At 33.7% G+C, this 17,066-nt stretch overlaps 2 protein-coding genes across 2 annotated transcripts; both read right to left on the bottom strand.

The window, feature by feature from the left end:
- Nucleotides 2,612–4,932, bottom strand: LOC109359755 (dammarenediol 12-hydroxylase-like). Its single transcript, XM_019604453.1, has 3 exons — nt 3,906–4,932; nt 3,213–3,400; nt 2,612–3,118 (listed from the first exon to the last, which is right to left on the bottom strand). The coding sequence occupies exons 1-3, from the start codon at nt 4,843–4,845 to the stop codon at nt 2,825–2,827; spliced, it is 1,422 nt and encodes a 473-aa protein (XP_019459998.1). The 5' UTR covers nt 4,846–4,932; the 3' UTR covers nt 2,612–2,824.
- On the bottom strand, nt 7,188–12,614 carry LOC109359753 (subtilisin-like protease SBT2.3). Its single transcript, XM_019604449.1, has 10 exons — nt 12,132–12,614; nt 11,471–11,630; nt 10,949–11,334; nt 10,774–10,869; nt 10,437–10,509; nt 9,815–10,097; nt 9,163–9,494; nt 8,741–9,011; nt 8,080–8,361; nt 7,188–7,915 (listed from the first exon to the last, which is right to left on the bottom strand). Exons 1-10 carry the CDS (start codon nt 12,404–12,406, stop codon nt 7,488–7,490), a joined length of 2,586 nt encoding a protein of 861 aa, XP_019459994.1. The 5' UTR covers nt 12,407–12,614; the 3' UTR covers nt 7,188–7,487.

Here is a 17,066-nt window from a genome sequence, read left to right as displayed (position 1 = left end):
AATTTGACTTGGTGGGTGGTTTAAATCCTATAAAAATAGTGTTAGTGGGCCAACAAAGTTAGGCTTCAGTTAACAAAATTTTAGGGATTAAAGTTAATTAATTTTACTATAAATAGGTGGATTTATGAAGGGTTAAAAGGGTTCCAAAGATTATTTTACGTGAAAAAAATCATAAACACTGCACAAAAAACCAGAACCTGTGAGAGAGAAGATATTAAATACAGATTAATCCAGTGCGGCTAGGACTATGCAGTCTCGGTGCATCCGTTTTTTTGCACAAGCCAGGACCGTTAGATTGGCTGACTAGATTTCCATTCCCCATTGACTACGGACCCGCCAATCAGGGGGCGAAACGTGGTCCGGTTACGCCACATTCAGCCACACTTGACTTAGCCTACCATGGGAGCAAGGAATCACCCGCGAGCAAGCCTACGCTGCACACCGTGCACCCGTCCTTCCCTGCCAAGCACGTCTTGACACGTGTCAACACGCTCCCTCATCTCCAGTGCCTACCAATCGCGCTCGACACTCATGGTCCTTTTGAAACAGTGCAGGACACAGGATCCAGTCACTGTAGTGGTAAAATTTATGCACACTTGTAACTAGGTTTGTACCATTTTCATGTTAATCCATCATTTTATTATTTATATTGTATAATTTTCGTTTATCCATTTAATTTTAATTTGTTTTATTATTAATCCGTGTAACTTTAACCCATTTTATTATTTATCTGTTTAACTTTAATACAGTAGGTTTGTAACTATGTATAAAAAATGTATAAATTTTGTCTTTTTGGAAAAAATTATAATATTGTATGAGAATTAAGTAAAGGTGAAATTATTTAACTGACTTTTTTTTTTTTGTTTTTTTTTTGGAATATGCATCATGTAAAAAGGGACCTATGTCGTTTTGATAGATGGTTATTATGATTGTACAAAATTTTATCGCTTTCGCAAATGATTTATGTAATGTGTTGAGTTATATCATCAAATATTAGTACGAATTAACAAACTAAACTATTAAAAGAAAATACTCATTAACAAAATCTACTTGATTTAATAGAACTCATCCTAACATGGTCAAACATAGCGAAACTAAAATTACTTTCATATGTCTACCAATTAACAATTTAGAAGGATTATTTTTATTGTGATTAATAAAGTTTTGAATATTTGTTATGTCTCCGTATATTAAACAAAAATAAATAAATAATATTTTCATATTCAAAAGAATAAATTAATTTTGAGACTTATCAAAGATGGAGAGAAGGTAGCCTTAGAGGTTTCTTTCTTCTCAAATCATCTTCGAGGGGTCGCGTTACGCCGCTTCCTTTCAATCGATTAAATCTCAAAATTGATTAAATTTTATTTTCCTAATTAAACAAATAACAAAAATTAGCCAAATCAAAAATTCTTTTCGATAATAAGTGAAACTTGCAAAATAAATATTTTTGACTAAGAAAATATATTTTCTTTAATTAAAATATATTCAATCAACAAACCTCTTTCTACTAAAAGAACTACGTAAACCTTGGTCCCAGGTACGTATGATCAAAGTCAATATTGTGAGGCTCAATAAAAAAATATTTATTTCTTCATAATAATTAATTAATTAATTAAATAATTTAATAAAATAATAATAATAACATTAAAGTCATATATGTTAATAAAGGATACCGCTTAACTTAAGGCGAGCGAATAGAATGCTAATACCTTCCCTACCTACCGACTCCCAAACTTGGATATCAAAAATCCAAAAGCTCAAGTAATTGAGCTTAAAACATTTTTCTACATTTTTAACTACAAAATGTAGTGGCGACTCTAAACAAAGTCGTGCAGCTGAATAGGGGTGCGACACCAACTTTTACCATCTCTCATACCGAGTCTCTATAGATGTGTATGCCACTATTTATCTATCTTTCTATACCAAGTTAATAAAATCATACCAACTAATAACATATTTTTTATAGATGATAAAAAACTTTATTGGCATAATTTTATTGACATGATATATAGAGATAGAGAGAAATAGTAGTATAAAAGTTCTCCACTCATCTTCCTCACCCTCCATATTTACATGGTATCAAAGCTCCATCTGAACCATGTTTGAGGCTTTGTATTAAATCTCCTTCTTCCATGACCGATAGATGAAGTCCAGATCTTCATCCAATGGGCACGGTCTGTTACTATGTTTGAGGCTTTTAAGATTTGAGTATGTTTAGGATGAAAAAGGGGTAATTTAGGCAATTAAAGTGATTTTTTTAAAACCAGATGTGTTTAGATTTTTCCCAAGATAATTAGAATCATGCTATAATATTTGACTGTGGTTTGTTAGGGATATGTCCCACTCTTGGAAGTTGATTCAACCTTAAAACCAAAATCAGTATAAGTGTGTTAATTGCAGTGGCAATTAAAGTTTAACTTTTTACATATCTTTTAACTGGAGCAAAAGAAAATAGGCCTTAACCTGAAAATATAAGTTTACATAAAAGTAATCTGTAAGAATAGTTGATAATATGTTAATGATATAAAGAAACTTTACAATTCCTAAATATTAAACTCTTCTTCTCCGAAATCTGGTGAATAACCAAAAACAAAGGTAAATTCACACATGGAAGACAATATTTTCATCATATTATTACCTCAATCACAGACCACAGTTTACCACAAAATGCATGTTTTACACTTTCATCAGGCACGTGTCACCATTATTCTGAATTTATGATATTCATCACATATTCATATAATCAACACTGGTTGGTAATCTATACACCCAAAGACATTTTTTTACACTTCATATTCACAAAACATGCACTAATGAAAACTTATAAGTGATGAAGACATATAGGAATTCCTTCTGTTGGGATAGGTGCAATAGAACCAGATACTTTCACATCAGTAACTATAACTTCCCATCTGAACTTTGTCACAAGATTATGAATGAAATTGATAATCACAAACCTTGTATAGTCTTGTCCAGGACATGATCTTAGTCCAGCACCCCAAGGTATGTAAGTGAATGGAGCAGGAACATTCCCTTCAAATCTTGAGGGATCAAAACTTTCAGGGTCAGGGAAGTACTTGGGGTTCTTATTTGTTCCACTAATTGCCCAAAATATCTGTTAAAGTAATAGTTGAACAAAAAATGTTAGTAGGAGTTTTTTGCTTATATGTATCTTATTGTTAATAATCTATTTGTCTTGGTTAAGGTACCTTCCAACCCTTTGGAATAGTGAAACCTTCATAAGTGATATCTGTTACTGCTTCTCTGAATACACCTGGTGCAGTTGGGTAAAGTCTCATGGTTTCTTGTGCAACAGCCCAAGTGTATTTCATTTTCTGTATGCTGTTCCAATCTAGTTTTGTACCAGCTCCTTTTGATTTTGTAATACCATCATGCTCTGATTCAAATTAATGGGAGCTCACATGTTATCAGAAAGCAAAAAATAGCATATATATATATATATATATATATATATATATATATATTATTGGAGAATGCGTGTGATAAGCTGAATAGAGAGGTTTTATGGAAAGCGCCTATATTTGAGACATCATGGATATGTATGATGAGGTCAAGATCGGCGTGAGAGCACAAGACATGGTCTCAGAAAAGATGGTAGAATTGGGCATTAGGTGGTTTGGACATGTGTGAAAGAGACCGATAGAAGTCCCCTGTAAAGAGATTAGATCAAATGGAGGCTAGTCCAATTCCTAGAGGAAGAGGGAGGCCAAAAACAATCATAGGAGCAATGATTAAGAAAGACTTACAAATCAATGTTTTGTCGATGAACATGAATTTATGATAGAGCACTACGACATTGTTGGATCCATGTAGCCGATCTAACCTAGTGGGATAAACACATTACAAATATACATGTGTGTATAATTGCTATCTTACATTACCTGATAGGATTTTTTGGTAGATATCTGGCCTCAATCCAATGTGTTTGATCATGAAAGCCAATGTAATAGCTATTGATGTGTAACTGGAATTCATCAATCCCATGATGATGTTGCTTATTTCAATTTTTGGCACATATTTCCCATCCTTCTCAGCACCAACTATGTGTGCTAGTAGAGACTCATCTATAACTAGCCCTTTGGACAAAGCATCAATGTTCTCATTGATCAGAAACTGTATCTCTTTCCTAATTGCAGTTGCAGCTTTCATTGCCCTATAAAATGTAGTGCCTGGTAAATGCAATGGAACTGAGTAGATTCCATAATACAAGCTATCAAACTTGCTATCAAATTTTGCTATATGGTTTGGCTCATCAATGCCTAAGTAGAAATGATAGGCCAGTGTAAGGGAAAAAGTTTTCACCAAAGGGTACACCTTAAGTTCTGTTTTTCCTACCCAATGTGTCATAAAATGTTGGTCTATGATAGATTCAATCTTGTTACCCATGTACCTAACTAACCCTTCTGGTTTCAGAAACCCCAAGATTTTCACTGGAGCTGCAGCTATAGCTGCATGTTTAGGTGCAGCATGTGTCTGATTTTCAAGATTGAAGAGCATGCACTGAGTTTTTAAGTACCAAACTTTGACAAGCTTTGGTTCACTCATTGAGACAAATTTGTTGGCACTAGAACCAGAAAGAACCACTGTTGACTCTCCTAGTAATTTTGTCTTAAAGATTTCTGAGGAATATCTTTTCTGTTTGTCTTGAATGAACTGTTCAATCTTGTAGAACAAAATTTGGTAGGTTTCACCCACTAGAGGCCATCCAAAACTACCAGGAGGCAAAGTCTTAGTGCTATCAAGTTTTCTTTGATGCCTAATGTAGATATACATAACAAAGGTGATCAAAAACAGTAACAAGGATTGCAAGAAAAGTATCATTTTTCTTCACAATTCACAAGTTTTTAGCATACTAAATGGCTGCATGTTGAACTGTTTTTATATAGGTCATTCAGCCAGTTTGCATAATTATATCTAGGGTTATTTTATTTCTACATTATTTACTATTTGACATCATATACATATTATCTCTTTCTAGTACTTATTGTTTTGCAGTTTTATTTACAAATGTATTTAAAAAATAAATAAAAAAGGCAGCTAAGGCATAATATGGGAAGGATAGATATATGCAGTTATATTCCACTTGTGGGAAGGCTATTTCCAGGATATAAACTCATAACCTCACAGTTATCAAGCAAAGACCTTATCGTTGCGTTAATCTCATTGTCTTAGAAAATATATTAACAAAAACAATAAGATATATCCAAAATTTGATGTAGAAACCTTACCTTCACTCTTTAGGCATCAATTTATTTTCTGTCTCTTTCTTCCTTTCAAGTCACAACATAAATTTCATTTGTCACTTTCTCTTTTATCTCTTCCAATCTCTTACTTCGAGAATTGGTACTAGTAGCCATATTGTGGTGGGTGTAACAGAGATTTGAGCTGTTTTTATCTCGAGGATGATGTGGTTGATAGTCTACTTGCATATTTTTAGCATTGCCACAGAACGTCTTAAAGAAAGCGACATGGTCATGACTCAGCCACTAACGATTATTTCATGTCATTTAGAATTGTTTGCAATAACAAAATAATGTTAACATAAAACAAAACAATAGGCAAATAGTCTTAACAATTGTACAAACTACTAAGAGTCACAAACAATTGAACATCATCTATTATTTTGTTTGATACATATAAATTTAACATTTCAGGATCAAGTTGTTACACAACTTTTATTTTGTTTATTTTTTATATCTCACCCTTATGGCAGTAAACATAAGAAATTTTTTTTTTGTCCTTTTGTTAAAGACTTGACTCTTAGCACAGGAGAAAATTGTTACTCTATATTATCATAGGATTAGGATTATTAGCTTTGGTCCTAGTACTTTTTATTGTTTTGTGTATGTCCATTGGCAATTTCCAGATGCTGTTTCCTTTGTGGTCCTAAATGTGGTCCTGGAATGTCATATCATTATTTACCATGTTATATGAATTGCATTACTCTATATAACGATTACGTATATGCAAATGGCATATTGCAAATAATCATGTAGCCAATATTTGGAGTTTCAATTGGTCCAATTAAATGTTAATTTTTTTATCATCTACAAGTTATATGACACCAGATTGTGCCTTTAAAACTTAAATTATTGTCCTGAATCAATAGGACAACTACAGACAAGGTAGCATGTCAATGTATATGATACTTGGATTGATGCTCCAGTGCCATGCCATGCAATAAGAGTAGAAAAAAAGATACTCTAATAACATTTGACGTAAAATAAATGTATGGTAAAATAAAACAAAACTCGATGTTTGAAGTTTGGTATTGGTATTAATGGATGAACATGCTAGAGAATGCATACCTTCTTTGTGTTGGATAGGGTCCTTTCTATACTTTATGGAGATTATAACAAATGACAAAAATTATATTTAACTGTTATGATTTTAAGTTATTTTTAATAAAAAATTAATATTAAAATAATTTCTTTCCTCCTCATATTTTAACATTGGACTCTCATATATTGAAAATAAGCTCAACCCCTTAGCATTTGCATCAATCTCCCCTAAGGATGACAATAAAAACTGAACTCGTAAGTACCTGTCCAAACCGAACCCGAAATTAATGGGAAAACTCAATGTGACTGGGTTCGGGTTTTACCCGGTTTAATTTTCGGGTTTGGTAGAGCAAAGACCCTAACCCGAACCCGCCCCAAAGTAATGTAATTATTTTACTTTAAATATTATTGAATCTTCAAACATAAAATAATATAAGAGAAAATAAAAATGCTTGAGAAAAAATGAAACAAAAATGAAATCATAATTTCCTTAATAAATATATAATTTTCGGGCGACGGATTCAAGTATGATATCTTTATTTTCAACCCCTTTGAGTTTGTGTTCAGGTTTTAAATTTTGGGTTCGAGTTTAGGTATATGCAAACCCGGCCTCGACTCGCCTCATTGTCAGTCCTAATCTCCTGCTTCTTGCACCTCCATATGTGCATTAATTTTTAGAATCATCTCATAAATCTATTTCATGACTCCCAAATTTTACTCTTTCCTTCATTACTTTCTAAAAACCAAATCACAAACAACAATTTCCGCGTCTTTATCTTCTCTTATGAAACTCATTCCATCCTATCATCTTGGACCTTCCGAGGTAATTCTACTCCATACAACTTATGCACCTGAGATAGAACTGCATTTATTCAAGTGATCAAGACTTTGTAAAGAAAAAAATATTACCACAAATTAAATATAGTGTTCTTGTTAATACAACCTTGGTTATGTGTAGTCTGAGTGTGTACCTCACAATTATAAATATGATGGGACCACCCATCTCACCTATTTGTATCAGGTACACACTAAGGCTACTTTACCCACCTAATATTATTTTGTTACATCTATAAAACCTTACATTATAACAAATGGAAAGATAAAAAAGCTTAATACATCTAGAAAAGAAAGACAACAAAATCCAAATAAATTACTGAAAGACCAAAAAATACACTAATCTTGTTAGCTTGTAGTGAAGTTATATGAGATTTTAGTTATGACTGACACAGGAATGTTGACAACATGACCTTGATTACCAAACAATCCAATCCTTCCAAAGCTAGCAACAGAACTGTTACTTGTTGCATTGAAGGTTACAAACAAGACTTGTTTCTCACCATTGCCAAGAGAAAAGTGAGTTGGAGATACTTTTAAGGAAACACCATAGGGAGAACTCCACCCAACACTGTAAGTTTCAGTTCCAGCAATGTTTTGGATTGTTCTTTGTACTACTCTAGATTGGTTTAACTGTGCTACTGTGATTGAGGGCAAGTTCAGATCAAGGCCATATAGAGTAGAGTTATAAACCCAACAGTTTTGACCTGTGTCGTTTAGCACGGATGGAGCCGAACCGTTGATGCCGCATAGAAATGACACGTAATCATCGTAACCTACAAAGAACATTTAAAGAGTTGGATATTGTGGATGTGTTGTCTGGTGACAAATTAACAACAGAATATGTGATCCTGGATTTAATGGAAAGAAAATTTAACCGAAAGAGTGATGACTTTCACTGACATTATGATGATTTAAAAGTTCAATTTAACTGACTTACTGCAATCAAAAAGCAATCCTGGATTTAATGCTGCAGTAGCATTCACAAAACCACTTCCCATATCAAAGGGAGTTGCTGGAGATTGGTTTAGTTCCGGGGAGATATGTGATCGCAGAGCCATTATTGGTTTACCCTTGTTGTCGTTAAGAGAAGCTGTGGTGGAAAGTGCTGATCCAATTGCTGCAGGACTGAAGTTAGGAAATTTTTGCTTAATTAGTGCAGCAAGACCAGCAACATGAGGTGCAGCCATGCTTGTGCCAGACATCATTGCAAAATTCTCACCTGTTAGAATAATGCAGATTAGATATCCGCATTTCACTATACGGACATGCATAATAAATTAAAATTCTCGGTATAGATTATAATTTATAAAGATGTTATGTTTGACATGAAAGAGACCAAAGTACACCTTAAACATGTCTATGGAAATGGTTGGTAGACATGCCAGAAATGGATGGAACAAAGCATGAGTTTAGTTCTGTGTTTAGTATATTCTGTAAAAGGAACAAAGAGAAGGGCTCAAAATTATAACATTTTGGTTCCAAGGGGTGGAGTAAACCAAACCGAACAAAACCGAAAGCCCTTCCATCCTTTTCAGTCCATGCTTCAAACGCTACCTATGTTTTGTTCTCTTACAAAGTTTTTTATATTATTTATGAACCTAGAAATTCATCTGAATCTGTGCCGAGAGAACTCCAAGCAGCCCATATAGAATTTCCAGGAGCTATTAAATTAGGCTTCAAAATGTCAGCTTCATGAGGAAGACTGTCCTCCGGATCTGGTCCTCTGGCAGAGTAAAACATAACCTTTGGGGCAGCATTACTGTAGTTTGCTTCTAGTCCACCACAGATGCTAGCAACAGCCCCAAATTTAACAATTTTATTTGAAGCCGCATCTCTTTCCAGCGAATATTTGTAGTATTGCAGTAATATCTGCCCAGTTTGAAACAAAGTCAATACACATGCACTTAAAGATAGATGTTGTGGCATTAAGTACTTAAAGAGAACATCAAATAAAAAACACATTAGCCTAAGATTTTTTTTAAAAAAAAAAAGGAGAGATGGGTGGAAATGAATAATGCACCTTGGAATCATTTGCAGATGGAATTATTATGCTGGGTATTTTCATAGGAATTGGATTAAGCTGAAAACCAGTCATGAAAGGATCCGTGGAGAAAACAACACCAACTGCAGTAAGGTTCTTGGCTGCTTCTAAGGCCTGTTCGATGCTGGAGGACCCAATCACAAATCGGACTGTATAGCTACAGATCAGGATGCTTCCCTGGACTAAATCCGGATTGAATTTACTTGAATCTTGACACTCACCAACATACATGTCATCATCCAGCGTTATGTTATCGTTCAATGCATGTTGTGCATGAATCAGTTTATACATTGTGTTCTCATCTGTGCCAGCTGGGGAAGTAATGAAAAAAAAAATTAAAAGATGGATCATAAATAAAACCGAATAAAATCGCAAATTCTAAAAATTTAGTTATTTTATAACTCATGCAGGAACTTCTCCGATGTAAATGATTAAGGATAAATCCTTAAAGACGAGGACTGGTTTGTTCACATTCACAATATAGTGAGTGTTAATGTTAGACCTTGGATTTCTTGTTATTGGTTTAGCTAATAATACAAGAGTAACAGGAAAACATAATACATAATACTCATCTGGAGAGTTAATCTAAAATAATATATAGCTAACGAGGATTAGAGCAACAGAAATTTACGTGCAAGTCCAACTCCAGGTATGGTCACATTATTTCCAAGAAATATGGAGTTGCTATAAATACGATCATGAGAGGCGGCACCAACTGTAAAAATCCACGGACTGAAGGAAGACATGCTCATTGGTGATGGTCCAGTATTGCCAGCAGCTTGCACCACAAAAATACCAGCTTTTACAGCTGAGAGCAATGCCATGTCTATTGGATTGAAGAAAGTTGCGATACCAGGAGGACGCCGATTAGGAGTGATTGACAAACATATTATGTCAACCGTATCCTGTGCTGCCTGTAAACAATTAATCATACTATAAGCCTTACCGGAAATCTAAAATTGTGAATGCAATTTACATAAGTAGATTTTGAAGGCAACACATGCTAGACAATCCATGGAATGTGTTTTTCACTGCAGCAGAAGTAATGTGAAGCCAAGACTCACAGCCTTGAAAAATGGACAGCAATAATAGAATTAACCAGACAATGACGCGTGTTTTCACGTTAACAGGTACTAGGGGAAGGAAAATTTAAATCAATGATGATGATAAAATTGGGAAAAATATTTCAAGAAGTGGCCTATATTGCTTACACATAAATGGCACACAGGCACACTAATTTTATCTATATATACCTGGTCAATAGCTGCTATGACATCTGCGGCAAAGCCTCCAAATCTCTCGTATAAGGCCTTGTAAACAGCAATGCTGTTAAAGATTGAAATGGAGCACATTCATATAAGTTACATAAATAAATAAAACTAAACATGCATGCATGAGATGGTTAGAAACCTGTTCTACAACTTTGTATAATCTTTCAAATGCCAAATAAAGATGGGACGAAAGCATGTAAGTAATTTTATATCTGAAATAGCATGTAAAGAAGGGTTGAAGCAGAATAGTACAAAACTCCATAACACATAACTCCATGACATGATTTTTTTTACTTAGTCAAAGTTGGAGATTAGTTACTGTGAACGAGGAGCCATTCCACTAGCATTTCCAAAATTATGCCCAGCGACAACCACCGGAATCCCATGGTTTCCAGCTGCAATAGAAGCTGTGTGCCTGCATATAGGAAGAATGGAGAAAGTGATCAATCATAGTTAACATTAACAACAAGCAAGCATAAATGCCAAGAACTCACGTGCCATGGCCATCACCGTCAAAGGGAGAAGCATAGTCTTGAGTTGAATTAAATACTCCTCTGGTTATTGCAGATGCTGCAAAATGGCGTGCCCCAACGAGCTTCCTATTGCAAGAACCAGATGGAAAATCCTTCGTAACCTCACAGATGCCAGAAAATTGAGCAGGAGGCTGTGATTCATAATCAGAAAAACTCGGGTGCGTGGGATCAATGCCAGTGTCAACAAAACCAATAGTAATCCCCTCTCCCGCATTTTCAAATCCACCTGCTTGAAACCAAGCTCCCTTTGGCAGGTCTAGAAATTGTGGAGTATGTGTGGTTGCAGTTCTTACAGAATAATCCAAAACCACATTGGACACTTCTCTTCTCCTTGATAGCTTGTCTGCCTTCATGATTCATCATAAATTTCATCAATCAAGAATGTTAGTTGTGATTTATCAAATCCGAAACTGCGCAGAAATTTCTTAGGAATAAGGACAGAATCATGAAGTTAAAAACTAATAATCTAATATCATAACATACCTGCTGTTGGGTGACCAGCACAGCAAATCCATTAATCAAGTAATGATAGCTATAAAGCTTCAGATATTTCTCTCCTTTAAATACTTTCTTCAATAACAAATCATGAAAATGGACAATGTAAGACCCATGTCTCTTAACTGTATGTGTAACATTCCCAAGTCTGAAAAACCAAAACATCATGTCACTCAACTTTATACAATTGTTTTTACAAATAAGCTCAAAATTCTAGATATTGGGAAAGGGTAAAAAAAGATGCTAAAAAGTATCAACAAACATCAAACTAAAATGTTAAATTTGAAACAAAATCCATGAGTGATAATGATAAGCAATCATTTAACTAATACCATGTCGTGAAGATTCGACAAAGTTTTTCATTTATTGTCGATTGCATAACGCAACCTTCCTCTTTTTTCGGGACCATCCATGTAAAGATTCACATAGGCTGGGTTTTTAACTAATACTAATCATCAAGACACTAATATGTTATAACATCAACAATAAGCCTCATCCAAGACAGACAACTAACTCCATAATGCAACATATCCTAACATAAGCAAAATAAAAAAATTAAGAACATAAACACATCTTTGATGATAACCCAATTTCCTAAATGAAAATCAAATCTTTGAACACCCTCTTTCTGAACAACATGATGATGCACCTTGGTTTGTGAAGTGTAGTTCTCCCAGACACAGAAGCATGATGCCTTAAGCCTTTTCTAACTCTTGTTAACTCATCCTGAAAATGAGAAGCATGAGGTTGTCTAAGAGTAACAATATATACAGCTGCATCATCATCACCTGAATCATCATCATCTGAATCATCTTGACATAATGAAGGTGTTAGAAGCAACAACATCACAAAGCAAAACACAAACACCAAATGTGGCCAATATGTGTTTATGTTGGCCATTTGGGTTTTGGAATTCATAAGCATGAACAACAATTGCTCAGAATATGTAGAGCATTGTTAAGTGCAAGATTTTTCACATTACTAGTTACATATTTGTTATTGAGTAAAGGTTGAAAGTAGTGTCTTTTTCTGAAGTTTGATCTAAACCCTGAAGTGGAAGTAGAAAGTGAAGGACAGAAAAAGATAAAAAGAAGGGTCCTTTTCATATGAAAAAAAGAAATGTATGTGACTTTTGAGGCTTAGACTATTTGTATAGAGTATTAAACAGGTGATGTGTATGGGGAGAATCTGCTCTCTCGGGTGCCGTGAAAGTGTGACTTTGAAGCTTTTCATTATATGAAACAATATGAATAAGATAAGATACATATATTTTCATTGGCAAAGTTGAGTCCACATATACAGATGGAAAATAGTAATATATATATATATATATTTAATATTCTACCAAAAAGTCATAATACATATTTGAATATATTGTTTAGAATTTGTATTAGTTAAAAAATACATATATTTGAATCTACCAATGAAGCCTTAATTTTACTACCCATAAGTGACTATATAAATCAAATAATATTATAATATTATTTTAGTAAATCATTTGAGAAAATAGATCTTTTCTAATCATTTCCTTTAGGTTACATGTCTGAAACTTATAAAATTGCAATTAATTCTCTAACATTCAAAAGGAGGGACATAGTTCTTTCTTCTTTCCAAATAACTAACGGAAAATAAGTAATTACATGAAAGTGACAAGGTTATATTCTTCCTAACCGAAATTAACCCTCTCCAACACAAATCACTGCATGTAGTGCTCCATGTTGGCAGCTATAATTACCTAAGCACAAATAATACCCACAATACAAATATCTCATTGTCCCATCCTGAACGCTCAAATATTCATACACAAAAATTAGTTAACCTAAGTTAACTATGTTAAGATTTAAATACACAAGGAAAACTCAATACAAAGAACTAATTTATTAAGTGAGAGAACTCTATAGCTTAATTTGATTCATATTTGATATATTTAATAGCATTTCCATATTTGAAGACAAAAATAACTCTATATTCTTATGGAAAGAGTTGGTGGGGCATGTAAAAAAATGATGGAAAAGCTGATCCTGAGGTTCATATCCATATTGTCTCTTGAAGGTAGTGGAATTATGCCCGTGCCTTAGAGAAAGTGGACACATTATGGTTCGGTGGCATATGAGGCGCAACAAGTGCCTTTGTGCACATGTCATAGTGCATCACCAGTGCAAAAACTGAGGCACGGGTCCAACACTAGTGACATTGTGATTGCATGTTTTGGAATCCTGTGCTTTATTGATTATTATTAATTATTAGATTCACGCATGCATCAAATATAAGGTTTTTATTTTAGAAAACAAATGTTGTTAGTTAAATTAACAAATTTCAAGCAGAAATGTTATCAAAAGAAGTAAGTTTATAATACTTATGGGTTATTAAGTTTGTCTAAAATTGTTAGGCTTGATAAATATTTGTTTAATATGGAAATTTTATTTATAAATGAAGTTGTTTTTTAGGTAAAACATGTGATTTTATATTTGAATTGAAATAAAAATGTCATTTAAACTCTAATATAAATATGGTATACAGTTTTCTGCATATGAGTAAGTTGTATTGAGTGGTCTAAAATGTATTAGGAAAGAACAAGTTAATGATCATTCGTGTAATCTTTTATCTCAATTATTCTTTTCCAGTATCAACTAGTGTCTAATAGATTGTCATATTGCCAAAAAAATCTATTCATTGACATAAATTCCATGGACCCATCTAACCCATAATGAGTCTTGCTTTGTTGCTAGAGCTCAACAACATTTCCCTATTGCAGTTGGGTTCCAAATACTACAGTGCTTAATATTCAGGTCACCCTCAGATTTCATGTGAAACAGTTCATCCCAAGCAACAAGAGACATGTGATTCCCATGTTTTGTTTTACTTATACCTCACAAACAGTGGCGGATCTTGATCTAAATTTTAGGAGGGGCAATAATATTTAGTTACTATTTACAATTAAAACTAATTTAGTAATGGAAAATTTAAAAAACACACATAACTGAACTAGAGTAAAAAAATCAAATATTTCATTTTCATGTAAATCGTATGTTGTATTCAAGAAATTCATTTGTTATCTTACTATGTAATTTTATTTATAGGTCTTCATTATTAAAAAATATATTTATATAGTAGCTGAATCTCAATAGTCAAGATAAAACAGATAACTTAATAAAACACTATATGACTAACAATGATTTAGAAATTTTCAATCATGAATGACGACTAATGACTCCAAGAAAAAATGTTCAAATTGACATTTTAAACTAATCTTTTGTTGCTCATTAAAATTCATAAGATAAAAATTTTGGACAAAAAAATACATATACTATCAACATTAAATGACATATAAGCATCCTTAGAATATATATTACGAATACATACATAATCTTTTTATTAAGTGTAAATCATTACGCACTCAAATCAAGCATATTACTATAAGCAATATCATCATCTGTATGTTAAGAGTTTGATTCATCACGTATAATTTTTAGAATAACCATACAAGTTACACAATATTTATTTATCAAGCTACAAATTAGAGAAATATTTAAATTTCAAAGAGTTTTTGTATAAAGACATCATTTAGGTATAGGTAAAAACAATATATTTCTTATTCCAAAAAGGGTGTCACTCTATGTATCATCTTTTATAATTTAAAAGTTTAATAATTAATTATTTTTCTGGCCAACCACAACAAGTGACACTTAAAATAACATACTTTGTAGGACAACAAATATATTTCATAATATAAGAAGGTAAAAAAAACATTTTAAAAAACTCAGGGGGCAGCTGCCCCCACCTACACCTTAAATCATCTGCCCCTGCTCACAAACCAATGAAGATTAGTTGTCTCAGATATCTCTACGTCTAATTTGTTAAGTGCAAACTGAAATATTTTAAATGACGTAACACTATGTTATTGGACGAGATATGATTAGAGACATCAACCTGAAACATCTGATCTTGATTCCACAAAAACTCCCTACAAATCTGCTCAACTTTTTTTTAATAATGGCTTGTGAAAACATAAAAATGCTAGCCCAATACCATTGCATAGTTAAGAGAACATTAATAAGTTGAGTTCTACCTGCATATGATAGATGTGTAGAATCCCAGCTTTTAATTCTGGCTGTGATTTATCAACTAAACTTCAATAATCATCATTTTAGCTCCATTTTGTAGGTAATAGGTGCATACCAAGTATCTAAAAGGGAAAGAGCCTGCACTATATCTAGTCATTTGTTGTATTTGGTCCTTTGTATGATTGTTCAGTCCAACAATGAAGACTTGTGATCTACACAAATTGACTGAGTCTTGTTGTTTGTGAAAATCATTTGAAAGCTTCATACGTTGCAAATACTGAAGTTCTACTATGCAAGTTCAACAACCTGGTCAAATAGTTCATCACCACAACAAAAATGAGTGGAAAAAAAAGCCTTTAAACTCTCCATTGAGACTAATTGTGAAAGGTGTAATAGTAAGAACCTTGACTAGTCAGTTAGCTAATAATTTGGATACGCACTTGTAAATAGTTGCATGGTTGTAGCCTGCTTATCGCGTTTCGAATTTTACTTAGAAGGAAGTCAAGAAAAACCTTAGACGAAACAATTAGGGAATATTTAGAGAATAATATTATGTCAATAAATATAATTTTTGATAGAGCATTATGATGTTGTTCGATTTAGTTGATTCCACCTAGTAAGATTAATGTTTCATTGTTGTATCGCATACCAAATTTTATATATCAAGTTCTTCATAAATAAAATCTTATAATAATAACATAAAAATTGATGAACCATGTAAAACTGGATACCACTAACTGTGAATAGTGGTTATCAGCATTGTTTTGAAATGATGAGCGAAGACATTAACAATATCATATAGTTACATAGTTCATGTTAAGAGTTCTAATATACAGTACACGGTTTTACATGGTTCATCACTTTTAAATTATTATTACAACACTTTTTATATAAAACCTAAGATACTAAGTCCAATATACTTATGTAATTTATTGTATGCTAAATGAGGAAACCATGTAATTATTGTTCTTTCCTAGAACACAAAGGTATGGATAATGGTTGATCAGCTGTTGAGGGAGGAGGAGAAGATAGTCATCAAAGTAGCAAGATGAGGTAGGAGAGCTAGACCCGCCGGTGGAGGTACCTGAAAAGGTTTCTCCGACGATCAAGTCAGTGTATGAACTAAGTGAATGGAAATATGAGAATAATGAAAGGCAGAGAATAGTAGAATGAGTAATGCTAAAGAGTAAAGAGGTTAAGATACTTCCTGTTGGTAGAGATCCCTATTTATAGAAGGGAGAGTTGACTTTGGGCTCTTGGCAGGTGGTGCGACGCGTGGCCGACCAAAGGTATTGTCGGGGGTTGCTTTTCCCGCGCCAGGCGGTCTGTCAGGACCGTACACTGTGCCACTCTTGTCTTTTAGCCTGTGGTCGGTTTGGTAGCCGTTCTGCCATCTGTTTGCCGTGCTGGCAGGTGGGTTGGTGAGGTACGGAAGGCATGTTGTCTCTAAGGTCAACTCTGGTGGTCCCAACATGTGGGCCCTACCTCGGCGACCAAGCATGCGTCCCTTCGGTTTGCCG

Source organism: Lupinus angustifolius, chromosome LG01 (genome assembly GCF_001865875.1).
Source record: "Lupinus angustifolius cultivar Tanjil chromosome LG01, LupAngTanjil_v1.0, whole genome shotgun sequence".
Lineage (NCBI taxonomy): Eukaryota > Viridiplantae > Streptophyta > Magnoliopsida > Fabales > Fabaceae > Lupinus > Lupinus angustifolius.
This window is presented reverse-complemented; position numbering and strand designations above follow the sequence as displayed.

Excerpts from the sequence above, each read along its gene's own strand:
- LOC109359755 (XM_019604453.1), bottom strand. The coding sequence starts at position 4,845 with ATGATACTTTTCTTGCAATCCTTGTTACTGTTTTTGATCACCTTTGTT. Across the intron at positions 3,401-3,905 it reads CTACCAAAAAATCCTATCAG|AGCATGATGGTATTACAAAA; the intron begins GTAATGTAAGAT and ends AATTTGAATCAG. Across the intron at positions 3,119-3,212 it reads CTATTCCAAAGGGTTGGAAG|ATATTTTGGGCAATTAGTGG; the intron begins GTACCTTAACCA and ends TTACTTTAACAG.
- LOC109359753 (XM_019604449.1), bottom strand. The coding sequence starts at position 12,406 with ATGCTTATGAATTCCAAAACCCAAATGGCCAACATAAACACATATTGG. Across the intron at positions 10,870-10,948 it reads GACGGTGATGGCCATGGCAC|GCACACAGCTTCTATTGCAG; the intron begins GTGAGTTCTTGG and ends TCCTATATGCAG. Across the intron at positions 8,362-8,740 it reads AGATTCAGATGAATTTCTAG|GTGAGAATTTTGCAATGATG; the intron begins GTTCATAAATAA and ends TTATTCTAACAG.